The sequence below is a fragment of the Phyllopteryx taeniolatus genome, chromosome 23 (genome assembly GCF_024500385.1).
Source record: "Phyllopteryx taeniolatus isolate TA_2022b chromosome 23, UOR_Ptae_1.2, whole genome shotgun sequence".
NCBI lineage: Eukaryota > Metazoa > Chordata > Actinopteri > Syngnathiformes > Syngnathidae > Phyllopteryx > Phyllopteryx taeniolatus.
This window is the reverse complement of record NC_084524.1, coordinates 7,950,627-7,978,526: the sequence shown is the minus strand read 5'-3', so window position 1 is coordinate 7,978,526 and position 27,900 is coordinate 7,950,627. Positions and strand designations below refer to the sequence as shown.

The 27,900-nt window shown below is 46.7% G+C and overlaps 2 protein-coding genes across 7 annotated transcripts in view; both read left to right on the top strand.

The window, feature by feature from the left end:
* The window catches only part of LOC133472541 (gastrula zinc finger protein XlCGF57.1-like), a 51,768-nt gene extending 35,481 nt beyond the window's left edge, over positions 1–16,287 (top strand). For 2 of the 4 annotated variants that reach the window (XM_061763511.1, XM_061763512.1), the window contains exons 2-3: positions 11,088–11,244; positions 12,022–16,287. In XM_061763511.1, the coding sequence (XP_061619495.1) occupies positions 11,118–11,244; positions 12,022–13,907 (2,013 nt within the window). In that variant the 5' untranslated portion in view covers positions 11,088–11,117 and the 3' untranslated portion in view covers positions 13,908–16,287. Of the gene's footprint in view, positions 1–3,965; positions 4,101–11,087; positions 11,245–12,021 lie in introns of those variants that run through there. The other 2 variants (XM_061763510.1, XM_061763514.1) reach the window with 2 other exon arrangements.
* Positions 16,288–18,965: 2,678 nt separating this feature from the next.
* LOC133472583 (calpain-1 catalytic subunit-like) lies at positions 18,966–27,748 on the top strand. Of its 3 annotated transcripts, none has more exons than XM_061763648.1 (15): positions 18,966–19,032; positions 20,711–20,785; positions 20,910–21,011; positions 21,078–21,238; positions 21,310–21,321; positions 21,390–21,601; positions 21,669–21,708; positions 22,261–22,326; positions 22,411–22,468; positions 22,530–22,600; positions 22,714–22,782; positions 22,859–22,937; positions 23,011–23,127; positions 23,201–23,259; positions 23,331–27,748. In XM_061763648.1, the coding sequence occupies exons 3-15, from the start codon at positions 20,933–20,935 to the stop codon at positions 23,355–23,357; spliced, it is 1,050 nt and encodes a 349-aa protein (XP_061619632.1). In that variant the 5' UTR covers positions 18,966–19,032; positions 20,711–20,785; positions 20,910–20,932; the 3' UTR covers positions 23,358–27,748. The 3 variants fall into 3 exon arrangements, with proteins under 3 accessions (XP_061619632.1, XP_061619631.1, XP_061619633.1); XM_061763647.1 differs by lacking the exon at positions 18,966–19,032 and adding an exon at positions 19,071–20,618 and having other exon boundaries at positions 20,851–21,011; XM_061763649.1 differs by lacking the exon at positions 18,966–19,032 and adding an exon at positions 19,073–20,618 and having other exon boundaries at positions 20,851–21,011; positions 22,536–22,600.
* Positions 27,749–27,900: the final 152 nt, after the last annotated feature.

Sequence of the window (27,900 nt, the reverse complement as noted above, 5' to 3'; positions counted from 1 at the left end):
AAGGCAGGAAAAAGCAAACGAAGGACAAACATTGGAAGGAAGAGGCTGAGCTTGTGTTAAATGTGGGAATTGTTGAAGGCCCATTCATTCTCAAGAGAAGTTTATCCGTAGGTTTTGGGGAATTGCGTCATGATGGTAACGTAGAATTTAAAATAAAGAAGGTCTGATTAAAGACCTCATTTGTGGGTAGAAAATTGTTGTTTACGTTACTTTATGTTTGCACGTGTGTGCAGAATTTAATAGCATTTATTATTATTATTACTATTATTATATTTTTTTGCCATTTTAACAGCCTTTTCTGCCAGCGAGTTTAATTTGCTTCTGAAATGGAGCAGCTGAATATTTGAAACTGAAATGTTTGGATTGGATATTTTGATGTTAAAAGTAAAATTCAAATTGACTGTAAAAAAAATTTTGTAATTCAAATTGAGAATCTGATGGCACAGATATACTTCCACACCTAAATTTCCTCCAACACACACCTCGATCGACAATTCTACTTCCTAAGGCCTGGACACACATAAGGATTTTACCAATTTTAAAAGAGTTTTCATCTGCTCCAGACCCCACGCATGAACATAAAAAAATCAGCCATTTAACAATTTCTGTCATGTTGTCTGTGGTGTGCTCCAATAATATGAAAGGCACAACAACATACAGCAGGATTGTGTTCCACCACGGGTCTGGAAACAAACCTGGAGAATGGCGATGTCGTCTATGAGGGACTTGCTTTGGAAAATACTTTTTGCTGTCTGGGCAACCCACCTTTCTACAAAAAAACCCATGACATCGGCTAATACGTTTGCTTTTATTTGCGGTTGTTTCCTTGTTCCTAAGTCAGAGCGCTTCTTGATTGGCTACATTCTGATTCACTTCCCAATTCACGACGTCATGACTGGGGGAGACGTTGGCTTCCACACGTGGAGATTTTGTAAGAGTCGTAAATATTTTTCGGCCCCGACCCATATCGGTCCCTATATTCTGAACAAATCCACTCTTAACACATCTCAGATTTAAAGCAAAGCAAATGTATTTATATAGTGCATTTCACACACAAGGTAACTAAATGTGCTTTACATGATTAAAAGCATTTCAAAACAAAGAAAAAAAATCTTATAAACATTTAAAACAAAGAGGAAAAAAATAAAGTACAATTAAAACAGTGTACGTTCTACTGTTTCCTCTTGACATAATCTCATAGGATAATCTTTTAAAACATAATCCAGTCTGGTGTTTGAGGTCCTCGGTCGGGACAGGGCAAAACTGGGACAAAAAACAACCTGATTGAGCCTGACGTGATCTTTTCTTCACCTCAAGTATTGTCTTCATTTCCCAAATTCTCTCTTCATTGAAATGATCTTCTCTTGCTAAATGGAGGACACCTATACCTCACCTTGTGTTTATTTGCAATTTAATAAAAACTCAATTTAGATGGTGCTGCCCCACCATCGCAAACGTCCGGCTGTTCTGCCCACACGGTTCGTTTGAACTGCCCCGTTATTACCCACAGCCCCCCGACAGGCCTGTCGTACTCCAAATTGTGAAGGGCGACATTGAAAAATAGAGGCGGCCCGCGATAAGTGAACCGCGATTTAGCGGGGGTTTACTGTACTCGGTTACTTCCCACCATTGCAATCACATTTTCAGACTGAAGACTGATTTCAGTTGGCATGAACAAATGTTTACTCAACCAGCCTACAAGACACAAAAATTCTCCTTCTTCTCTTTTGGTTCACAATGTTCCTCCTCGTACTCTGCTGTCCTTCTTGCACACAATTTCATACGACGATCACAACATATTATTATGTGTTATGTATTATTATGTTATTTATAACACAACAAATAATATGATGTAGGTTGTTTTTTTTATTTATTAACATTAGGGGTTTCCATGATGTTGGATAGTGTCATGGAAAGACCTGACCGCGTTGACAGTGTTGCATGAGTTAGCGTAACGCAGACATTTAAGGTGGACCTTTACTTGGGCGCCTCCGTTGGCCACCACGCGGCGGTCCCGGGTAGATGGCCAAACGGGTGCCCAAGAAAAGGTCAGAGGGAAAGGATTTGGACTCACTGGGGTTGGAAACGTGGAAACGTGACAAAAACTGACGAGGACGGGATAAACTAGGGAAGGAACCAGAAAAATCTAAATCTGTGTCAGAGTCAGAATCCGACAGGAGGTTAACTAAATCAGGGCCATCTTCACAATCAGAAAAATCGGAATCTAAAGAAACATGTGGATGTACAATAGTAGGGCATGGTGAATAGCTAGGACAAGTGGGGGGACCCGAGGAAAAGGACAGAAAAGACTGAATGATAGGGCTTACTGGAGGAGGGTAGGTATGGATGGCAGGCTGAGGACGGTGGGAGCCAGTTTGGTGGCGTCCAGGGTGACGCCATGTTCTTCCCGCTGGGTCCTGTTCTGGTCGGTTCATTCTGTCATGAACATGGTTAGGACGACGGCGAGGAACGCAAGGCAAGAACATGGTGGACCCAATTGCAGGGAAGCAGGGAGGCAAGGCAGGAGTGCGGGAATCTCAAAATAATAATATTTAATCACAATGATAAAACAACAGGCGACTATGACAAAAACAACTGGCGACTATGACAAAAACAACAGGCGACTATGACATGGCAAGACGTGACAACGACAATGAACCGACGAGAACTGAAAGAAACCAGGGAACTAAATACAAACAAATTGACGAGACAACGAGGAACACCTGGACAAGACGAGTGGCTAGAGAGAGCTGATTGGTCAACACAAAGTAGACGAGAACAGGTGGACACAACAACCTAATGAGCACACGACAAACATGGAACACAGGAAAACATGGAACAAAACTAAACAACCCAAACCAAAACACAGACCATGACATAATGACAGTGAAATATGCAGTTGAGGGGACTTTCTTTTGAAATGCCACTTCAGATTTGGGTGGGACCTCTTTTGTTGGGGAACTGGAGTGTCCCCCAGAACTGGACTGGTGTTGCGATACCAATGGGATTATTTTCCTCATCTCAAAGGGTCCCTGGGCAAGACACTGAACCCTAATTTTCTCCCAGTGGCCCTGGCAGTGCCTTGCAGGGCAGCAGTTGCCCATTGGTGAATGAATGTGTGAGTGGGAGAATGTGAGGCTTTGTAAAGTGTTTTGGGCACTGTGATGGTGTAGATAAAGCACTATATAAGTGCAGCCCATTTAACATTTATGTTTTATAATTTTTTTGAAAAAAGATATACTAGCAGTCATGTATGGAGATATCAAATTTTTTTTTTTCATGCATCTCAAGATTGGAATTAACCTTGCTGGTTGCATTCCTGGTTGCGTTGTAACAGAGCGCTTATCTATATACGTAATTATTTTAAATCTAAAGCATTGACGTCCCTATTATTGGCAGGCTTTTATTTTGAAGGTGGCTTTCGCCGCTCGTTGGCGGTTTATTACCGTAATGCCTCGTATGAACAAAATGAGGGGCGGCTGGCTTGACTTCTTTACGAGTGGAGGCTGGCCTCCCAGTCAACTGGAATTGGTCGAGTTTCGTCTTTATTCCACCTGCATGTTCTTTATCTCGGTTTTATCCAGTATATTTGACCATAAACTTCGTTTGAAATGATCGCAACAAACTATCAAATTCAACCTCCTGCGTCTGCGCATGCGCTTCCCTCGTTGCCAGCAACTTCCGCTCCAGATCGACTTTCGTCCACTTTTGTTTGCGCAAATGAATTTGCTCCACTAATGAATTCTTCCCGAATTAGTTGCGAACGGATTGAAACCTCGACACAGTGCGTCCTTCACTACTTTCAAGAAGTAAAACATCATTTCAATCTTCGTGTGCGGATAAACTCGTCTTGGTGGTGCACGTCGAAGCTTCTCGGCCTAGTTAGCTTAGCTTAGCTCGCTAGCCGCTAACAAAGAGACGCGTTTGTCAGCAACGCATCGCAAATTCGAGATCGCCTGTGATGATCGTGTGCAAACTCTGTGCAAGAACGACAGCAAAGTACGAGAAGGAACTTTCTGGAACGAAAGAGGAGGACGAGCCACAACGTCAACTTGTGGACGCTGTTCGCATGCAGCCTCGTGTTGTGTTCCACAGAGCAGGTTTGGACTCTTCCTACTCTCACTTGTTTACTTCCGAACTACTTTCTGTATCCAATCGTTCCAGCTTGAGCTCACAAACATTTTTTTTTGGTAGACAGCAGAATTATTGGTTCTTTTGGGTCCTGAAGGAGCAAAACAGCCCCAGACCATCACACTACCATCACCACTACCACCATTTTGCTTCTGGCAAAATTGAGACGAGTCTTCCTTTTCTTTTTGCTCAGCAGTGCTTTTCGTCTGCCATGCAGGCCATGGGTTTTCATTAACTATTTAGGCTTACCAAAATTGCATTAATGACTCCAGTTAGTAGTGCCTCATGTTCAAGAAGTTTCTCTGTGCACTTAAACCAAGTAAAATCCTTGGAATACAGAATATTGAGTCTCGGAGGGCAAAATCTCTGTGGAAAAAAATGTCACACGAGTGAGGATAAGCGGTTCAGAAAATGGATGGATGGACCTTCTGACCATAAACCTTTTCCAGATTGTTTCTTTTGTTAGATCTATTTAATTCGGTGAGGGCTAAATTAAGTTACATTACACATTGTGAATACATCTAAAGAACACGTCAAGATTTGGCTATCGGCTCCATCGATGAATATTGCAGGACTGTAATTAATTGTCATAAATCACATTCGCAACTGCCAGTGAGGTCTGTGGGTGGGGGAAAAAAGAGCACCAAGCAACAACATCTGGTGCGCCATTGAGCGCAAATGGTCAGTGTCGTATCTGCAAGTGGCGACGTTTTGAGTCAAGTGCTGTCGGTGAAGAAAAACAAAAAGATTGTGAGTGGCGAAGTTTGTAAAACATTTTAATATGGTAATACAGTACTTGTCTCCTATCGAGGGTCTTCATTTTCATCTTCATTTTAGTTCTGATCTAAGCTCATAAATGTACAGCCATGATTGCCTGATGTTTTTTTTGTTCATAATTTAAAAAAAATGCTCAGGAGAAAAATGCAAAGTTTAAACTGAAATTACTTTCATATTTTTATAGTTTTCTGCCCAATGTGAATTTAAGAAATAAAAGTAGATTTTCGAAAAAAGAAAAATAAGTGGTTGTTCATTTTTATGTGAAATTGCTTATTTTTTCTCGTGTATTCATAATTGCTCTTTTTAACTCTGCAAAGATTTATCTGAATACCCTAATATTTCATTACAATTTTAGTAGGATACTCGAACACTAAACTATTTGATACCTAAAGCCCTAATATTTTCAGAGGTGTATGTGAACGTAAATAGGAATGTAGCCCTATGGGGGGCACAAGTCAGTGCAAACTGTAGGCCGGTCCCAAGCCCGGATAAATGCAGAGGGTTGCGTCAGGAAGGGCATCCGGCTTAAAACCTTGCTAAACAAATATGAGCGTTCATCCAAAGAATTCCATACCGGATCGGTCGTGGCCCGGGTTAACAACGTCCGCCACCGGCGCCGTCAACATGCAGGGCGCCGTTGGAAATTCAGCTACTGTGGGTCGAAGTCAAGAAGAGGTGGAAAGCGGGTTCTTCGGCAGAAAGAGAAGAGGAAAACACAGAGCCTAGAACTGAATGTGGGGACTTTGAATGTTGGGACTATGACAGGAAAATCTCGGGAGTTGGTTGACTTGATGATTCGGAGAAAGGTTGATATATTGTGTGTCCAGGAGACCAGGTGGAAAGGCAGTAAGGCTAGACGTTTAGGGGCAGGGTTTAAATTATTTTACCATGGTGTAGATGGGAAGAGAAATGGAGTCGGGGTTATTTTAAAAGAAGAGTTGGCTAAGAATGTCTTGGAGGTGAAAAGAGTATCAGATCGAGTGATGAGGCTGAAATTTGAAATTGAGGGTGTTATGTGTAATGTGATTAGTGGCTATGCCCCACAGGTAGGATGTGACCTAGAGGTGAAAGAGAAATTCTGGAAGGAGCTAGATGATGTAGTTCTGAGCATCCCAGACAGAGAGAGAGTCGTAATTCGTGCAGATTGTAATGGACATGTTGGTGAAGGTAATAAGGGTGATGAAGAAGTGATGGGTAAGTACGGTATCCAGGAAAGGAACTTGGAGGGACAGATGGTGGTAGACTTTGCAACAAGGATGCAAATGGCTGTAGTGAACACTTTTTTCCAGAAGAGGCACGAACATAGGGTGACCTACAAGAGCGGAGGTAGAAGCACGCAGGTGGATTACATCTTGTGCAGACGATGTAATCTGAAGGAGGTTACCAACTGTAAGGTAGTGGTAGGGGAGAGTGTGGCTAGACAGCATAGGATGGTGGGTGTGTAAGATGACTCTGGTGGTGGGGAGGAAAATTAGGAAGACAAAGGCAGAGAAGAGAACCATGTGGTGGAAGCTGAGACAGGACAAGTGTTGTGCAGCTTTTCGGGAAGAGGTGATACAGGCTCTCGGTGGACGGGAAGAGCTTCCAGAAGACTGGACCACTGCAGCCAAGGTGATCAGAGAAGCAGGCAGGAGAGTACTTGGTGTATCTTCTGGCAGGAAAGGAGAGAAGGAGACTTGGTGGTGGAACCTCACAGTACAGGAAATCATACAAGGAAAACGGTTAGCTAAGAAGAAGTGGGACACTGAGAGGACCGAGGAGAGGCGAAAGGAATACATTGAGATGCGACACAGGGCAAAGGTAGAGGTGGCAAAGGCAAAACAAGAGGCATATGATGACATGTATGGCAGGTTGGACACTAAAGAAGGAGAAAAGGATCCATACAGGCTGGCCAGACAGAGGGATAGAGATGGGAAGGATGTGCAGCAGGTTAGGGTGATTAAGGATAGAGATGGAAATATGTTGACTGGTTCCAGCAGTGTGCTATGTAGATGGAAAGAATACTTCGAGGAGTTGATGAATGAGGAAAATGATAGAGAAGGGAGAGTAGAAGAGGCAAGTGTGGTGGACCAGGAAGTGGCAATGATTAGTAAGGGGGAAGTTAGAAAGGCATTAAAGAGAATGAAAAATGGAAAGGCAGTTGGTCCTGATGACATTCCTGTGGAGGTATGGAAGCATCTAGGAGAGGTGGCTGTGGAGTTTTTGACCAGCTTGTTCAATAGAATTCTAGTGCGTGAGAAGATGCCTGAGGAATGGAGGAAAAGTGTACTGGTGCCCATTTTTAAGAACAAGGGTGATGTGCAGAGCTGTGGCAACTATAGAGGAATAAAGTTGATGAGCCACACAATGAAGTTATGGGAAAGAGTAGTGGAGGCTAGACTCAGGACAGAAGTGAGTATTTGCGAGCAACAGTATGGTTTCCTGCCTAGAAAGAGTACCACAGATGCATTATTTGCCTTGAGGATGTTGATGGAAAAGTACAGAGAAGGTCAGAAGGAGCTACATTGTGTCTTTGTAGATCTAGAGAAAGCCTATGACAGAGTACCCAGAGAGGAACTGTGGTACTGCATGCGGAAGTCTGGAGTGGCAGAGAAGTATGTTAGAATAATACAGGACATGTACGAGGGCAGCAGAACAGCGGTGAGGTGTGCTGTCGGTGTGACAGAAGAATTTAAGGTGGACGTGGGACTGCATCAGGGATCAGCCCTGAGCCCCTTCCTTTTTGCAGTGGTGATGGATAGGCTGACAGATGAGGTTAGACTGGAATCCCCGTGGACCATGATGTTTGCAGATGACATTGTGATCTGCAGTGAAAGCAGGGAGCAGCTGGAGGAACAGTTAGAAAGATGGAGGCATGCACTGGAAAGAAGAGGAATGAAGATTAGCCGAAGTAAAACAGAATATATGTGCATGAATGAGAGGGGTGGTGGGGGAAGAATGAGGCTACAGGGAGAAGAGATGGCAAGGGTAGAGGACTTTAAATACTTGGGGTCAACCGTCCAGAGCAACGGTGAGTGTGGTCAGGAAGTGAAGAAACAGGTCCAAGCAGGTTGGAACGGGTGGAGGAAGGTGTCAGGTGTGTTATGTGACAGAAGAGTCTCTGCTAGGATGAAGGGCAAAGTTTATAAAACAGCGGTGAGGCCAGCCATGATGTATGGATTAGAGACAGTGGCACTGAAGAGAAAACAGAAAGCAGAGCGGGAGGTGGCGGAAATGAAGATGTTGAGGTTCGCTCTCGGAGTGACCAGGTTGGATAAAATTAGAAATGAGCTCATCAGAGGGACGGCCAAGGTTCGATGTTTTGGAGACAAAGTTAGAGAGAGCAGACTTCAATGGTTTGGACACGTCCAGAGGAGAGAGAGTGAGTATATTGGTAGAAGGATGATGAGGATGGAGCTGCCAGGCAAGAGAGCTCGAGGAAGACCAAAGAGAAGGTTGATGGATGTCGTGAGGGAAGACATGATGGCAGTTGGTGTTCGAGAGGAGGATGCAGGAGATAGGCTCTCATGGAAAAGGATGACGCGCTGTGGCGACCCCTAACGGGACAAGCCGAAAGGAAAAGAAGAAGAAGAAGAAGATGTGAACGTAAATAGGAATGTACTCATAAATTTTGGCGAAGATCGGACGGCACTTTTGGACATAAAGCGACGTAACTCATGTTATATGTGGCAGGAAGTGGCTATATCGTCTTGCCTCAAGGAAGCATTTCAACGGGCGATGTTTGAAAACAGCAACCCTTCCAACATGTTTCACAATCACGACACCACCACCGATACGAGATCAACAATTACCACTAGGACTTCTGTCACCACCATCACTACGGTTCCAACGACAGCCCCAATTCCAATGAAGTTGGGACGTTTGTATTAAACATAAATAAAAACAGAATACAATGATGTGCAAATCATGTTCAAGCTATATTGAATTGAATACACGACAAAGACAAGCTATTTAATGTTCAAACTGATAAACTTTATTGTTTTTCGCAAATTATCATTACCTGTACACGTTCCAAAAAAGCTGGGACAGGTGGCAAAAAAGACTGAGAAAGTTGAGGAATGCTCATCAAACACCTGTTTGGAACATCCCACCGGTGAACAGGCTAATTGGGAACAGGTGGGTGCCATGATTGGGTAGAAAAGGAGCTTCCCTGAATTGCTCAGTCGTTCACAAGCAAAGATGGGGCGAGCCTCACCTCTTTGTGAACAAGTGTGTGAGAAAATGTTCGAACAGTTTCAGGACAATGTTCCTCAAGGTACAATTGCAAGGAATTTAGGGATTTGATCATCTACGGTCCATAATATCATCCAAAGGTTCAGAAAATCTGGAGAAATCACTGCATGAAAGCGGCAAGGCCGGAAACCAACATTGAATGCTCGTGACCTTCGAACCCTCAGGCGGCACTTCATCAAAAACCGACATCAATGTGGAAAGGATATCACCCCATGGGCTCAGGAACACTTCAGAAAACCAATGTCAGTAAATACAGTTTGGCGCTACATCCGTAAGTGCAACTTGAAACTCTACTATGCAAAGCAAAAGCCATTTATCAACAACACTCAGAAACGCCGCCGGCTTCTCTCGGCCCGAGCTCATCTAAGATGGACTGATGCAAATTGGAAAAGTGTTCTGTGGTCCGACGAGTCCACATTTCAAATTTTTTGGGGAAATTGTGGACGTCCTGTCCTCCGGGCCAAAGAGGAAAAGAACCATCTGGACTGTTATGGACGCAAAGTTCAAAAGCCAACATCTGTGATGGTATGGGGCTGTGTTAGTGCCAATGGCATGGGTAACTTACACATCTGTGAAGGTACCATTAATGCTGAAAGGTTCATACAGGTTTTGGAGAAGCACATGCTGCCATCCAAGCAATGTCTTTTTTTGCTTAATTCAGCAAGACAATTCCAAACGTGTTTCAACAGCGTGGCTTCGTAGTAAAAGAGTGCGGGTACTCGACTGGCCTGCCTGCAGTCCAGACCTGTCTCCCATTGAAAGTGTGTGGCGCATTATGAAGCGTAAAATACGACAACGGAGACCCCGAACTGTTGAACAGCTGAAGCTGTACATCAAGCAAGAATGGGAAAGAATTCCACCTACAAAGCTTCAACAATTCGTGTCCTCAGTTCCCAAACGTTTTTTGAATGTTGTTAAAAGAAAAGGTGATGTAACACAGTGGTAAACATGACCCTTTCGCAGCTTTTTTGGAATGTGTTGCAGCCATAAAATTCGAAGTTCATAATTATTTGCTAAAAACAATAAAGTTGATCAGTTTGAGCATTAAACAGCTTGTCTTTGTAGTGTATTCAATTAAATATAGTTGAACATGATTTGCAAATGATTGTATTCTGTTTTTCTTTGTTTAACACAACGTCTCAACTTCATTGGAATAGGGGTTATACTACTACTTCAATTGTTACTATCATGACGAATTCTAGATATGACATTCCATAAAAGCACATGTTGAATAAAGGGTTCATTAGCTGAAAACAGGTGCAGCAATCATGTACAGTATCCCTCGCAAACTTTGTAAACAGCGATGTTGGGATGAATGTGGTGAGGCTTTGGAAAGTAATTTTGAACTGCATGTTTTTGGAGGTGGCACAGTGGCCGACTGGTTAGAGCGTCAGCCTCACAGTTCTGAGGACCCGGGTTCAATCCCCGGCCCCGCCTGTGTGGAGTTTGCATGTTCTCCCCGTGCCTGCGTGGGTTTTCTCCGGGCACTCCGGTTTCCTCCCACATCCCAAAAACATGCATGAATTGGAGACTCTAAATTGCCCGGAGGCATGACTGTGAGTGCGAATGGTTGTTTGTTCCTATGTGCCCTGCGATTGGCTGGCAACCAGTTCAGGGTGTACCCCGCCTCCTGCCCGATGACAGCTGGGATAGGCTCCAGCATGCCCGCGACCCTAGTGAGGAGAAGCGGATCAGAAAATGGATGGATGGATGAATTTGGAGAATCTCGACAGTGTTCAAACACAAATTTTCTCTCCCTTTGTCACAAATGAGCTGTTTTCTTTCTGTCTCATATTTCTTCCAATGCATCATTCCGTTCTCCTGTTTCCTCTTGTTGACTTTGGTGCTTTGCCATTTTAACTCACGTAGTGTTGAACCCACAGTGTCCAAATCGTAATCTTGATGTCATCTGATTTGCACTTGCTTTTCTCATCCCTCCAACGTAGAGCGGAAAGTGTTGCGATCGTCGTGTGAAAATGTGTGCAAGGAGGACAGCAGAGTACGAGGAGGAACTTTGTGGCCCAAAAGAGGAGAAGGAGCCACAACGTCAACTACTGGACGCTGCGTTCAATCTGCAGCCTCGAATTGTGCTACGCAGAGCAGGTGGGTTCACTTCTCTCTCACTGGTTTTATGAAATACATTCTAATTTTAATATTATTCCCGGGTTTTTCTGATGAGGACTGTCTGACGTTACATATAATTTTTTTATAATATCCAATCGCGTGTAGTCTGATGGCATCCCCTCATGATGATGTGGATTGAGGGTTGGAGGCCAAATTTCAGAAGATCTGAAAGGCTTGTGGCCATTGTTGCATGATCAAAGTTGTAACAGTGTTACACAACCAACACGACGTGTTTGGAAAATTGCCAACAAGATTTTTGCCCTTTTTGTGTCTTGTCGGCAAGTTGAGTAAACATTTGTTCATGCCAAGTCAAATCAGTCTTCAATGGTGGGAACTCACCAAGTACAGTAAACCCTCCTATATCGCAGTTTTATTACTGTACACATTATTCTTTACTGTACCTAAGTACATTTTTAGGTGTCATACTTTTTTTTTTTTACTGTCAACAATTTACTTTCACTCTTTAAATTTGAAACCTGTGATTTCTCTTCCTTACTTTGTCACAAATAGCATTACTTTTTTCAACTTCTATGGATGATGACGTGTAAAAAAACAAAAAACGGTGCATCCACATTGAAGGGTCGCCCAACTTTGCTGCGTCCCGCTGTTCTACTATTTTGCGTCACCCCATTAGTCCCATTCAGCTCTCTGGTTGAAAGCGCTAACGTGGAAACAGGATCGAGGACCAAGGTGGTTGTCAATATTGTAAACAAATTGGATTTGACCCATTTGTGTTTGTCTTCTTTTGTCTTGCAGACGTCAGTGAAAATCTTCATCCTGAGCGGCAGCAGTCAGTGTCCCATCACATCAAAGAGGAAGAGGAGGATGAAGAGGTTCAACACATCAAAGAGGAGGAGGAAGAGTTGCTTCACATTAAAGAGGAAGAGCAGGAGGAAATCATCAAGGTTCCATCGACTGGTGTCCCTTTGAAGAGTGAAGATGAAGGTCGAAGTGAGGAGAGACGAGGGGCGGAGCCACCAAACAGCAACAGCTCAAGTGATGGAGACCACTGTGGAGGATCACAAACAGACGGTGATGATGATGATGATGATGAACAGTTGGAAGGTGATATGACATGTCACACTGCCAATAAATGCTGGAAATGTTCTAAATGTAGGAAAACCTTTGCTTATAAGAGGAATTTCAAACAACACATGAAAATACACACTGGTGAGAAGCCTTTTGCATGCCCAGTTTGTGGTCAAAGATTCTCTCAGAAGGGAACCTTAAAAATACACACAAGAACACACACTGGTGAGAAACCTTTTGCATGCCCAGTTTGTGGTCAAACCTTCTCTCAGAAGGGAACCTTAAAAATACACACAAGAACACACACTGGTGAGAAACCTTTTGCATGCTCAGTTTGTGGTCAAAGATTCTCCCAAAAGGAAAGCTTAAAAATACACACAAGAACACACACTGGAGAGAAGCCTTTTGCATGCTCAGTTTGTGGTCAAAGATTCTCTCACAAGGGATATTTGACACGTCACGCAAGAACACACACAGGTGAGAAACCTTTTGCCTGCTCAGTTTGTGGTCAAAGATTCTCTCACAAGGAAAGCTTAAAAATACACACACGAACCCACACTGGTGAGAAACCTTTTGCATGCCCAGTTTGTGGTCAAAGATTCTCTCAAAAGGGATATTTAACACGTCATGCAAGAACACACACTGGAGAGAAACCTTTTGCATGCCCAGTTTGTGGTCAAAGATTCTCTCACAAGGGATATTTGACAGGTCACGCAAGAACACACACTGGAGAGAAACCTTTTGCCTGCTCAGTTTGTGGTCAAAGGTTCTCCCGAAAGGAAAGCTTAAAAATACACACAAGAACACACACTGGTGAGAAACCTTTTGCATGCTCAGTTTGTGGTCAAAGATTCTCTCACAAGGGATATTTGACAGGTCACGCAAGAACACACACTGGAGAGAAGCCTTTTGCATGCCCAGTTTGTGGTCAAAGATTCTCCCTAAAGAAAAGCTTAAAAATACACACAAGAACACACACTGGAGAGAAACCTTTTCCATGCTCAGTTTGTGGTCAAAGATTCTCCCTAAAGGAAAGCTTAAAAATACACACAAGAACACACACCAGAGAGAAACCTTTTGCATGCCCAGTTTGTGGTCAAAGATTCTCTCACAAGGGATATTTGACAGGTCACGCAAGAACACACACTGGAGAGAAGCCTTTTGCATGCCCAGTTTGTGGTCAAAGATTCTCCCTAAAGAAAAGCTTAAAAATACACACAAGAACACACACTGGTGAGAAACCTTTTGCATGCCCAGTTTGTGGTCAAAGATTCTCTGTGAAGAGATACTTAACAATACACACAAGAACACACACTGGTGAGAAGCCTTTTGCATGCCCAGTTTGTGGTCAAAGATTCTCTGTGAAGAGATACTTAACAATACACACAAGAACACACACTGGAGAGAAACCTTTTCCATGCTCAGTTTGTGGTCAAAGATTCTCCCTAAAGGAAAGCTTAAAAATACACGCAAGAACACACACTGGAGAGAAGCCTTTTTCCTGCTCAGGTTGTGGTCAAAGATTCTCTCGTAAGGCTCGGGTTAAGACACACAAGTGTCCTGGTGAGACAAGCAGTGATCAAGAAGCTTTTAATGCAAATGTAAATGTTTAATATAAAAGTAATTACTATGTTACTGACAGAAATCTACATGCTTGTATTCTGTGTACCAGCTTTTATTGTATGTATCTTCTTCTTGTCCATATAGTTTCTAAAAGCCCCGTGAGTGTTAAGAATGAACGCCCAGACTTCCCTTTCCCCAGCCACTTCATCCATCTCTTCCGGGGGGATCCCGAGGCGTTCCCAGGCCAGCCGAAGGATGCAGTCTCTCCAGCATGTCCTGGGTCGTCCCCGGGGTCTCCTCCCGGTGGGACGTGCCCGGAACGCCTCACCAGGGAGGCGTCCGGGAGGCATCCGAATCAGATGCCCCAGCCATCTCATCTGGCTCCTCTCGATATGAAGGAGCAACGGCTCTACTTTGAGATCCTCCCGGATGAGCGAGCTTCTCACCCTATCTCTAAGGGAGACGACCCACAGCTCTTGACCATAGGTGAGGGTAGGAACCTAAATCGACCGGTAAATCGAGAGCTTCACCTTTCGGCTTAGCTCCTTCTTTACCACAACGGATCGATACAAAGTCCTTATCACTGCAGACGCTGCACCGATCCACCTGTCGATCTCCCGTTCCATTCTTCCCTCACTCGTGAACAAGACCCCAAGATACTTGAACTCCTCCACTTGGGGCAGGATCTCATCCCCGACCTGGAGAGGGCACGTGACCCTTTTCCGACTGAGGACCACGGTCTCAGATTTGGAGGTGCTGATTCTCATCCCAGCCGCTTCACACTCGGCTGCGAACTGCTCCAGTGAGAGTTGGAGGTCACAGCTTGATGAAGACAACAGAACCACATCATCTGCAAAAAGCAGAGATGCAATACTGAGGCCACCAAACCGGACCCCCTCTACGCCTCGGCTGCGCCTAGAAATTCTGTTCATAAAAGTTATGAACAGAATCGGTGACAAAGGGCAGCCTTGGCGGAGTCCAACCCTCACCGGAAACGAGTCCGACTTAGTGGCGGATATGCGGACCAAACTCTGACTCCGGTCGTACAGGGACCGAACAGCCCGTATCAGGGGGTTCAGTACCCCATACTCCCGAAGCACCCTCCACAGGACTCCCCGAGGGACACGGTCGAACGCCTTCTCCAAGTCCACAAAACACATGTAGACTGGTTGGGCGAACTCCCATGCACCCTCGAGGAACCTGCCAAGGGTGTAGAGCTGGTCCACTGTTCCACGGCCAGGACGAAAACCACACTGCTCCTCCTGAATCTGGGATTCAACTTCCCGACGGACCCTCGTCTCCTGCACCCCTGAATAGACCTTACCAGAGAGAATGAGGAGTGTGATCCCCCTGTAGTTGGAACACACCCTCTGGTCCCCCTTCTTAAAAAGGGGGACCACCACCCCAGTCTGCCAATCCAGAGGCACTGTCCCCGATGTCCACGCGATGTTGCAGAGGCGTGTCAACCAGGACAGCCCTACAACATCCAGAGCCTTGAGGAACTCCGGGCGAATCTCATCCACCCCCGGGGCCCTGCCACCGAGGAGCTTTTTAACCACCTCGGTGACCTCAACCCCAGAGATAGGAGAGCCCACCTCAGAGAACCCAGACTCTGCTCCCTCATGGGAATGCGTGTCGGTGGAATTGAGGAGGTCTTCGAAGTATTTTCCCCACCGGCTCACAACGTCCCGAGTCGAGGTCAGCAGCGCCCCAAACCCACTATACACAGTGTTGATGGTGCACTGCTTTCCCCTCCTGAGACGTCGGATGGTGGACCAGAATTTCCTCGAAGCCGTCCGGAAGTCTTTCAGAATCAGAATCAGAATCAGAATCATCTTTATTTGCCAAGTATGTCCAAAACACACAAGGAATTTGTCTCCGGTAGTTGGAGCCGCTCTAGTACAACAGACAGTCAATTTACAGAACACTTTGGAGACATAAAGACATTAACAAAAAACAACAACAAACAACAATTGTGCAAAAAGATGCAGAGTCCTCAGTTCGAATGGCTAATATCGCAATAGTCCGGTGCAATGACCATTGTGCAAAGGGCACTGAGACTTCAAGTGTATGCGGTTTAAAGTGACGAGTAGTGCGATAATCTGGGACAATGGTTGTGCAAATGTTACAGATACTCCTCAATCAGTGTGCAAATGGAGCAGATACTACTCTGGCATGAGTGGCCACTATATGCAAATAGTGCAGCACGGCGAGACAACTACAGTGAGTGCACGAGTAATACATAATACAGAAATGTGACAACGAACTCAAGTCAAAAAATTGCCAGCTTGTTGTAATGGAATTGTAAGTTAGCTGTTCAAGAAGTTGATTGCAAGAGGGAAGAAGCTGTTGGAATGTCTACTAGTTCTAGTTTGCATTGATCGGTAGCGCCTACCTGAGGGAAGGAGCTGGAAGAGCTGGTGACCAGGGTGGGGAGGGTCCGAGAGGATTTTGCATGCCCTTGTCTTAGTTCTGGCAGCGTGCAAGTCCTCAAGGGTGGGTAGGGGGGGTACCGACAATCCTTTCAGCAGTTTTGATTGTCCGTTGCAGTCGGAGTTTGTCCTTTTTTGTAGCAGCACCAAACCAGACTGTGATGGAAGAACACAGGACTGATTCGATGACCGCTGTGTAGAACTGTCTCAGCAGCTCCGGTGGCAGGCCATGCTTTCTCAGAAGCCGCAGGAAGTACATCCTCTGCTGGGCCTTTTTGAGGACGGAGTTGATGTTGGTCGCCCACTTCAGGTCCTGGGAGATTGTAATTCCCAGGAACTTGAAGGTCTCGACGGTTGACACAAGGCAGCTGGACAGCGTGAGGGGCAGCTGTGGCGAAGGATGCCTCCTGAAGTCCACGATCATCTCTACAGTCTTGAGCGTGTTCAGCTCCAGGTTGTGTCGGCCGCACCACAGCTCCAGCCGCTCCGCTTCCTGTCGATATGCAGACTCGTCACCGTCCTTGATGAGGCCGATGACAGTGGTGTCATCTGCAAACTTCAGGAGTTTGACAGTCGGGTTCGCTGAGGTGCAGTCGTTCGTGTAGAGAGAGAAGAGCAGCGGAGAGAGGACACAACCTTGGGGCGCCCCAGTGCTGATGCTGCGTGTGGATGAGGTGGCCTCCCCCAGCCTGACCTGCTGTGTCCTGCCCGTCAGAAAGCTGTAAATCCACTGGCAGATGGCAGGTGAGACGCTGAGCTGGAGAAGCTTGGATGAAAGGAGTTCAGGGATGATGGTGTTGAACGCTGAGCTGAAGTCCACGAACAGGATCCTCGCGTAGGTCCCTGCACTGTCGAGGTGTTCTAGGATGAAGTGCAGTCCCATGTTGACTGCATCATCCGCAGATCTGTTCGCTTGGTAGGCAAACTGCAGGGGGTCCAGCAGGGGACCTGTGACACTCTTGAGGTGGTCCAGCACAAGACGTTCAAAGGACTTCATGACCACAGATGTCAAAGCGACAGGCCTGTAGTCATTCAGACCCGAGATTGCAGGTTTCTTGGGGACTGGGATGATGGTGGAGCGTTTGAAGCAGGATGGAACTTCGCACATTTCCAGTGATCTGTTGAAGATCTGAGTGAAGACTGGCGCGAGCTGGTCCGCGCAGACTTTGAGGCAGGATGGAGACACGTGGTCCGGGCCTGCCGCTTTGTTAATCTTTTGTTGTTTGAAGATGCGTCTCACATCCTGTTCATGGATGGTTAACGCAGAGGTCAGAGGTGTGATTGTGGTCGCGGGTGCGGCCGGATTGGTGTGTGGTGTGAAACTGTCCTTTTCAAATCTGCAGTAGAAGGTATTCAAGTCGTTGGCTAGTGTGCTATTGTTCTCAGCTTGGGGGGATCGTCGCTTGTAATTAGTCAGCGACTGGAATGCATGCCAGAGTCGTTTGCGCTAAACTGTTTTTCCAACTTTGCTGTATAGATCCTCTTTGCAATGTTAATTTCTTTGGTCAGCTGGTTTCTAGCTCGATTATACAGGGCCCTGTCCCCGCTCTGATATGCGTCCTCCTTAGCTTGGCGAAGCTGCTTAAGTTTAGCAGTGAACCACGGCTTATTGTTGTTGAATGTGCGAAATGATTTTGTTGGAACACAGACCTCTTCACAGAAACTGATATAGGATGTAACAGTGTCCGTATATTCATCCAGGCTGCCAGCTGAATTTTCAAAGACACTCCAGTCTGTGCAGTCTAAGCAGCTTTGAAGTTCCATCTTGGCTTCATTTGTCCACTTTTTGACTGTTTTCACTGTAGGCTTCGCACATTTAAGTTCTTGCCTGTACGTCGGTATTAAGTGAATTAAGCAGTGATCAGACGAGCCCAAGGCTGCGCGAGGTATAGCACGGTATGCGTTTTTTACCGTGGTGTAGCAGTGGTCTAAAGTATTATTTTCCCTGGTAGGACAGTCGATGTGCTGCTTGTATTTAGGGAGTTCGTGGTTGAGTTTAGCTTTGTTAAAGTTAATTATAACATTTCTAAAGGTTTGGGATACAGGTCACCACTAAACCAGTGTATTTATTTTTAAAGTGTTTATTGTAACCAGTATATTTAATGCTGTTACTGTAATGATGCATATTGAAATATCAATAGTTAACATTTAATTTTATACACTGTAATAACAGTATTGCTTTGGTGGCATCTTGATGCCAAGCTATTATGTTGAAGTGATTTTAGGAGTTTTAGTTTGACGTAAGTAATGCTTTGCCACCACTTTGTGGCATCTGTAGGCAATTACAAACCTTTTTGAGGGTGTCAATTAATTTGTACCTTCAGTCCACGAATACCGGGGATTCACTGTAATGGCTTGACTTGCTTGAAATTTAGTGGGGACTCAAGTTTACTACCTTACTAGCTTTTTGCCACAGTGACTTGTGACTTGCCTGAGACTTGAAGGTTTAGACTTCTGACTTGCACATATGTGACCTCCTCCCACCTCTGTTGTTTTTTACGTCAGGCCACCAACTCCGAAGACAGGGAGGCGGTCAACTTGAAGAAGCTGGTCAAGGGCCACGCCTACTCCGTCACGGGCTTGGATGAGGTGAGAGAGCGTCACGGTGGCGGTGTGTCTCTCTGTCCGATCTGACCACGATCCACCGTGTCCCTTAGGTGGTCTTCTGTGGAAACCTGACCAAGCTGGTCCGCATCAGAAACCCGTGGGGGCAGGTAGAGTGGACCGGCGCTTGGAGCGACAAGTGAGACACACACACCTCTCGTGTTGGAAAACGTGATGCCACGTGTAAACATGCAAAGCCTCACGCTCAACTGAGAGTCTGGGAATGGGGGAGTTCAAGGGCTCTGTATTACGTAATATGATTATGTATCCCTTCCCATGGGCTCACCACCTGTGGGAGGGGCCATCAGGGTCCTTGGCGATCTGATCTCCGGCTACAGAAGCTGGCTCTAGGGACGTGGAATGTCACATCTCTAGCAGGGAAGGAGCCCGAGCTAGTGTGTGAGGTCGAGAAGTTCCGACAAGATAGAGTCGGACTCGCCTCCACACACAGCTTGGGCTCTGGTACCAGTCCTCTCGAGAGGGGTTGGACTCAATGGGGTGGGACTTCAATGCTCACGTGGGGAATGACAGTGAGACCTGGAAGGGCGTGATTGGGAGGAACGGGCCCCCGATCAGAACCCGAGCGGTGTTCTGTTATTGGACTTCTGTGCTCATCACGGATTGTCCATAACGAACACCATGTTCAAGCATAAGGGTGTCCACACGTGCACTTGCCACCGGGACATCCTAGGTCGCAGTTCGATGATCGACTTTCTGGTCGTGTCATCGGACTTGCGGCCGCATGTCTTGGACACTCGGGTGAAGAGAGGGGCGGAGCTGTCAACTGATCACCACCTGGTGGTGAGTTGGCGCCGATGGTGTGGGAAGATGCCGGTCCGACTTGGCAGGCCCAAACGTATAGTGGAGGTCTGCTGGGAATCCCCTGTCAGAAGGAGTTTCAACTACCACCACCGACAGAACTTTGCTCATGTTCTGGGGGATGATGTGGTTCTGTTGGCTTCATCAAGCCGTGATCTCCAACTCTCACTGGAGCAGTTTGCAGCCGAGTGTGAAGCGGCTGGGATGAGAACCAGCATCTCCAAATCTGAGACCATGGTCCTCAGTCGGAAAAGGGTGGCGTGCCCTCTCCGAGTCGGGGATGAGATCTTGCCCCAAGTGGAGGAGTTCAAGTATCTTGGGGTCTTGTTCACGAGTGAGAGAAGACTGGAATCGGAGATCGACAGGCGGATGGGTGCAACGTCCGCAGTGATGCAGACTTTTTATTGGTCCGTTGTGGTATAGAAGGAGCTAAGCTGAAAGGCGAAGCTCTATATTTACCGGTCGACCTACGTTCCTACCCTCACCTATGGTCACGAGCTGTGGGTCGAAAGAACAAGATCCCGGCCCGGATACAAGCGGCCGAAATAAGTTTCCTCTGCAGGGTGTCCGGGCTCTCCCTTAGAGATAGGGTGAGAAGCTCGGTCATCCGGATGGGGCTCAGAGTCGAGCCGCTGCTCCTCCGCATTGAGAGGAGCCAGATGAGTTGGCTCGGAGGATCTGAGTCGGATACCTCCCGGACGCCTCCCTGGTCAGGTGTTCCGGGCACATCCCACCGGGAGGAGACCCCAGGGCCGACCCAGGACACGCTGGAGAGACTACGTCTTTCGGCTGGCCTGGGAATGCCTCGGGATCCCCCCAGAAGAGCTGGATGAAGTGGCTTGGGAGAGGGAAGTCTGGGCGTCCCTGCTAAAGCTACTGCCCCCACGACCCGACCTCAGATAAGCGGTAGAAAATGGATGGATGGATGGATTATGTAAGCAGAACTTCCAAAGTTTTCCCTGCTGGTGGATTCCATTCCATTCCATTTTTCCGTACAGTTCTCGAGAATGGGACAGCGTGGACCCTGACGTCCGCGCTCGGCTACAAAACCGCAGCGAGGACGGTGAATTCTGGTGAGTCCGCTTCTGTTTGCTGCCATGAAATGCGGTCGTTTCTCATGGCCCCGCCCCCGCCACAGGTTGTCCTTCAGCGACTTCCTGCGTGAGTTCAACAGTTTGAAAATCTGTAACCTGACAGCCGACGCCCTCCAGAACAGCCAGATGACGACATGGAGCTCATCGCTGTATCCCGGCGAGTGGAGACGGGGCAGCACGGCCGGAGGCTGCCGGAACAATCCTGGTAGGAAAAGGCTCGGGGAGTGCAGGGGTTCAAAACCGACCTTGACTTTTGACCTCTCCTGTCCAGCGACCTTTTGGCTAAATCCGCAGTTCAAGTTGCTGCTGCGGCACCCCGACGCGCCCGGCACTTCGGATTGCAGCTTCCTTGTGTCGCTCATGCAGAAAGACCACAGGAAGAAGCGGCGGGAAGGCAAAAACATGGAGACCATCGGCTTCGCCGTCTACGAGGTCGGTGTTCTCCCGCAAAGCTCCCGTGCGTACTTCCTGCTCTGTCATCTCATTGATTCCTCTATTTGCAGGTTCCCGACGAGGTATGAGCTTCCAATCGGGTTCTTTACCTTCAAGGCAGAATGGTGGTGGTAACCGATTTCCGTCTCAGGCTAAAGGGCAGAGGGGGGTCCACTTGAAGCAGAACTTCTTCCAGACGCACGCTATTAGCGCTCGCTCCGAATGCTTCATCAAGTCGAGGGAGGTCAGCAGGCGTCTGCGTCTCCCGGCCGGCGAGTACGTCATCGTGCCGTCCACCTTTAAGCCGCACAAGGAGGCCGACTTCATCCTGCGGGTTTTCTCCGAGAAGGCCGCCGACTCCGAGTGAGTAACGCTTTGTCGCGCCCTCGCAAACGTGGCCGCTCGCTCACATGAAGTCTTTGCGTGTCAGGGAGCTGGATGACGACGTGGTGGCGGAGCTTCCGATCGAGGTGAGGAGAGCGCAGCGGCGGGCCGTGCATTTGGTATCTGGGCGTGCAATGGGGATTTACCAACTCAAACCACCTCTTAATATCACCAGTATCACGTTGCAATTATGGAAACGCAATATAACGGTGCCACACACATCATCTGGAGCAGTTCAGAATCAGTATTTCTCTGATAACGTGACAAAAACATGTCATTAAAATACATCATACTTAACCACAGATGCTAATTATTAAATGTATAATTGGAAGCAGATCGCCACAGATGTGTTTTGTTAGTCGAACTTGGCTGCAACAAGCTTTGCTCTGACCATCCAATCAGAAGACAGAAAAATGTCTGATGTCTTTGTCCCTCTAAAGGCCTTGGGCAGATTCATTTGACATAGCAACACGTAAAGGCTGAAACCTGATTGGACAAAAAAATCCATCATCCACATCCATACTTATTGTTGAGGCAAGCAGAGAAGGCCTTGTTGGTCCACCAGTGGGAGAACTCAACACTCGTCGGTTCCTCGTGGCGCTGCCATCTCAGCATCAAGGCTTTTCTTGTCCTTGCAGAACTATTTGGACGAGAGTCAGATTGACGCCGGCTTCAAGAGTCTCTTCCGACAGCTGGCTGGTCCGGTAAGCGCATATGCTCCTTCTTGCTTCAGCTTCCTGTCTGACCTTTGACGTTACCGTTGTCTCGTGTGTGCCTGCGCCGTGGAGGACATGGAGATCAGCATCAACGAGCTGCAGACCATCCTGAACCGCATCACCGGCGAGCGTAAGTACATTATCGGCCCTCCTTCGGCTCACGCGCATGGACCTAAACATGGTTTCCGTGGCAACAGAAAAAGACCTCAAGACGGACGGCTTCACCAAAGAGGCGTGTCGCAGCATGATCAACCTCATGGACGTATCCTTGCCGCCATCTTTGCTCGGGGACGCTGCCGTCTCCTTTTGAGTTTTGAGGCCGAGTCATGTGGCTCGAGTCCCCGAGTTCTGCTGCTTTCCTCAACGTCGTCGCAGTCGGACGGCAGTGGCAAGCTGGGCTTGGTCGAGTTCAACGTGCTGTGGGAGAAGATTCAACGCTACATGGTAAATGTTCTCACACACGCACGCACGCACGCACGGCTCACTGTGGAATCAAAAGCACTCTCCTGCTCGTGGACAGACCATATTCAGGAACTATGACCTGGACAAGTCGGGAAGCATGAGCTCCTACGAGATGAGGAGGGCGCTGGAGTCCGCAGGTGTGATGCCTGGCCGCGTGCGCGCGCGCGTTTATTCGTCACGCGCGCGCTAACTTTTGCCTCCTCGCGGCAGGCTTCAAGCTGACCAATCACCTGTTCCAGCTCATCATCCTGCGATACGCCGAGGAAGACATGGCCGTCGACTTTGACAACTTCGTCACATGTCTCGTCCGCCTGGAGTCCACGTTCAGTGAGTGTTGTCCGTGACTCCGCCCCCCCGCCGCCATCCCGCATTGACCTCGCTGCGCTCGTTGCTTCGACAGAAACATTCAAGATCATGGACACGGACGCAGACGGCGTCATCGCACTCAACGTCTCCCAGGTAACAGGAAATGTGCTAACCGCTCGCTCACTTCCTGTTGCTCACGTGTCGCCGCTTCCTGTTTCCTGCAGTGGCTCTCCCTCACCGTGTTCGCCTAGACCCCAGCAGGCAGCCTACCCGGTGCCTTCAGATGCCGTGACGTCATCAATTCAGGATGAAGCCTAAAAGCACCATAACCTTTGACGGTGAACTTTATTTGACCTTTTCTAAACTTAAGACTGTTCAGTTGGTCAATATATCAGTACTTTTTGCACAAATTGCTGTTCTCTAACAAGGAGCTGAACAACAAAAATTCACAATGTGTTTGATTCATGGAACTTTCCAAGCATATACACTCCTATGCCTTTCTGTGACTCTTCCAGTTGCAACCTGCTGATGACTTCTGTGTGACACTTGAAATGGCAAGGTACTGTTGATGAATTGTTAGGGGGTGTTTGGGACTTATGATGTCAAAATGTTACCAGCGTAACATCAAGCTTTGTTAAAATACATATTTTAATTGAACCAGGAACTGTATTAACACATGTTGTGATGTTGCCGGCAAGTTGTGCAAAAAGGACTGAATCATTGAACAGTTGGACATGTGAATTCAAATGTTCAGTAAAGGTCAAATGAAGTTCACCGGGGTTTAAAGATCATAATGTATTTTAGGTTCGTCCTGAAAATTTCCCCTTTAAAAGCCCAACAGCCCTAATTTTTCTCAAGTGGTGTATATTGTTAACAACAAATTAATTTTAAAATCAGAAGTCATGGAAAATTATGGTATGTAAATATTTAAGTGTAAAACGACTGTTCCATTTTAGTTAAGAGGGTATTTCGTGTAAAAAAAAATGAAGAGTACAGAAAAAAGTGCCATTTTGGTAAAAGAACCAACCCATTGATACAGAAACATGAAGTAGACACACTTTTAATTTAGTGGGTCGCATAAAGTGATGCGGCAGGCATATGTGGGCCCCAGTCCTTGAGTTTGACACCTGTTAGTTTAGCGTTTTGTAACCTCACCGCCATCTCGTGCGGACCCGCGTGGGGTTCCCATATTCACCTTTTTGCACATTTGCGTTATTGTGCGTCAAGCCAAGCCCGAGACGAACAGAGTAGTTGCAGGCGTGAAGGTGTAGACACGGCTTCCAGCTATGCTTCCTGTGCCAAACTGCTCGCCATTTTTGGGAGCACCAAGTATAACCGTGACAGTGATGACATGCATGTGTAGCTTTTTTTTATGGTGGAACTAAAAACACTTTTGTCACTCTGAAGAAGAACATCCTGTTTACACGCATTATGAAAGCCGATCAATGTCACAGAGTGTGTCGTAATAAAAACCTTTGATGAACATTAGAAAGAAAACAGTTGAACTCAATCGCATTTGTTGACGTTAATCAGTTGTTAACTTACAAATGAATTACGAGGAGGAGGAACGGAACGGACCGGAATGCGAGTTTGACCTTTGGGAGAAGGAAAGATGGCTCAGGCGTCGCTGTTGTTGTGCTCCATCCTGCTCCGTCCTCTGCAGGACCTCCTCGTGGTTGGCCTTCTCCTCGCTGTGTAGTCCATCACCGCCCGGTCGGTGATCAGCGACAGGGCGAAGACGCGCATGCCGCAGTGGCGAGCCACGATCACCTCGTAGACCGTGCTCAAGGGAGGCGTCACTCCAGCCGGACTCAAGTGGGACTTTTGACTTGCTTGTCTAATAACTTGACTCTTAACGACTTGCTTGAGATTTAGTAAGGACTCGACTTGCCACTCACGCGACTTACTCCCACCTCTGGCGAGCACTAGCAAGCGCAACTCACGCCAAACTTGGGTTGCGCGAGGCACACTTAACCTCTGCGCCAGATGCTTCACGAATTGCGCGCGCTCCGTTTCCTACCGATTGTCGTTGGGTTGTTCCCAGCGAAGCCCGGAATGGTAAGTCCCCAAATGATAAGTCTGGATAAATGCACACACAACATAAAAACAAACCTATGAATAGCAGCAAGCCATTGTTTGTGTTATCCAAGGACATTCCCAAGCAGGTCACTGATGGTGTAGTGGTACACTCGCCTGACTTTGGTGCGGTCAGCGTGGGTTCAGTTCCCACTCAGTGACGGTGTGAATGTGGGTGCGAATGGTTGTCCGTGTCTATATGTGCCCTGCAACTGACTAGCGACCAGTTCAGGGTGTAGTCCGCCTTTCGGCCGAAGTCTGCTGGGATAGGCTCCAGCGCCCCGCGACCCTAACCAGGATAAGCGGTGTTGAAAATGGATGGATAAGATAGTTCATGTAACTGAAAAATACACACAGATGGTAACAGACAATAATTTCCAGTGTCCTCTTCTTGCAGCTTGCCTCGTCCGTGCAGCCAGTCGCCCTGCGGGCTGTTCTCGCACTTTGCTCCCCTGACACAGTCTTTGCAAAGCTCGTATTAGTTCGCCTGCAGCTGCGGGCTTTCTTTAAGGTGCCGAGAATACAATCATCCTTGGTGCATGAACTGTTTCTCGGTAAACATCGAATAGGTTAACACCTGTTATAAAACTCTGCAATATAGCAGAACCGCGAAGCAAGAACCGTGCTTTATAGCGTAGGATTAAAGTAAATACAAACATATACAGTGAAAAATTATTTTACAAAAAGCCTCACTGCTGTAGCGTATGAGTTTAGCAAAAATCTAATTAATTGAGGAGAAAAGAATAAGCCGAAAGCGACGCCTGCGGTACTTTTATTAATTAATTAATTAATTTTAAGTTTAATTGTTGAACTCAAACTAATTTTATCTAGTAAAGGGGCACCACATCACTTTTTATGTGGATAAAATTTAGGAAAAGCGAAACCTTTTTATCAGTCTCGTAATCTAAAGGTTGCTACACGATGAAATGTTTTAGTTCTAGATGACGGAGGTTTACTTAAACTCAGAACACACAAAATAAAACCAAGAGTGGAATTTTATAGTATATTTAATGACATCTACAAGGGCTCTAGAGGGAAACACACAAAAGGGGTCGAACTAAAGAAAGAAAATAACATGAATAAATGAAATAGAACATCGTGTGTTGGACTAAAGTTGGGAACGTGAGTGTTTGCTGCCTCCAGTGTGGATGGGAGAGAGAGAGAGAGAGGACAAAGTTGAGATTTTGCTCGTAATTTCCCCAAACTTATTAGGCACTAATATTGTAGTCTGGCAAAAGTTTGCCATGTCTACTCACGACCGTAGGATCAAGCTGGGGGGTGGTGGTCTCTCTTGGGGCTCGTCTCAGGGAGCATTGAGGCAGATTTGGTTGAAGGAAAAAAAACGTAGAAAAGCAAAACAAACAAAAGAGGCAGAAGATGAAAAATGGCTGGTCGTCATGCCTCAAAAGGGGGGGGGGGGGGAATGACCATGTCTCTTCCTGCCTTTTTTTTGTGGTTCCCTGGCAAATCCAGAGCGATCACGCTTGGCTGGAAGCGTACCTGGTACTTTTGCACCAGCTGCTCTGATCGCCTAGCGGTGGACCACGGAAAGGCTGGGAAGCCTGGTCTCCATTCCCAAGGCCCGCGGTTACTGTGTGCTCAAACAAAGAAAGGGCAGGGGGAGGGGCGGCCGAAGCCAGCCCGTGGCTGGCCAGATGCCAGCAAGACAAGAGGAGAAGAAAAAAAAAACGAGAGAGCGAGAAGGCGGGAGTTAAGACTTAAATACCCCAGAGGCGGGGCGTGGGCAGGAGGGATTGACGACTTGGAGAAGACCACACACATTAAGTTGCATCTTGTCTACAAATTTGATAAAATGGGTTAAAAATCATATATTAATATAAAATAACCTCAACTTGGTACTCTCTTTATTGAGAGGTCAAGCATCTCGGACTGACTGTTTATATTTTAGCTTTGGCAAATCAACTGCTTATGGTTCAAATCACTTTTATGCTGCTTGGAGTCAAATCAAGACAAACAATTCTCAAAACCTCGCACTTGCACTTGTACAGTTAGCACTGACACAGATATCAAGGCATACATTTAGAATATTTCTGCAGAGTTCGTGAACTATCAAAACAGACATTTATCCTTGGTTAACATCAAATGAGAGTCCCTCCGGTGCGACTTGCAGTTCCCCTCGACGTCTGCGGGTGTCCCAGCAATTGTTCCTATTCCCGGTGGCACATTTGGGGGCCTTTGATGCTTGGGAGTTCAGACTTTGAGGGTTGATGTTAATTAACGGCACTGTGATGAGCCAGGCTAGCTAGCTATCGTGTCACTAAGTTAATATTCATCGCCTCCATGCCAGCTTCGTCACTGGCACAAGACGGCAGCACGGAATGTCCCTGGAGTAAATGAGACATCCAGAGCAGCGGAAATGCCAGAGGGGAGCTGCCTGCGTGATGAAGTTACCGTCGCTGAGTCACTAATCATCGCCTGCATGGCGGCTTTGTTGGCAGATTACTATGTCCCATCATGTGCGGACAACAACTGTGTGCTAACAAGAATTTTACTTGACATTGTTGGATCTATCTCACCCAACACCTATAAAAATGCACAAAAGGAATGAAGACTCTGGTTTCTTTTTCTCATGAGGAGGGCGTATGGGAGATTGTTCAGATTACAGCCTCTCATCACGCTCTAAACAATCTCTCCCGTCGCTCCTGTATTTATTTGAAATAGGGAGGTTTCTGATTTACAAGACATAACATACCAAGC

Coding starts and splice junctions, on each gene's coding strand:
- LOC133472583 (XM_061763648.1), top strand. CDS start 20,933: ATGACGACATGGAGCTCATCGCTGTATCCCGGCGAGTGGAGACGGGGC. Junction 21,709..22,260: donor TGGCGGAGCTTCCGATCGAG/GTGAGGAGAGCG, acceptor TTGTCCTTGCAG/AACTATTTGGACGAGAGTCA. Junction 22,938..23,010: donor GAGGGCGCTGGAGTCCGCAG/GTGTGATGCCTG, acceptor TCCTCGCGGCAG/GCTTCAAGCTGACCAATCAC.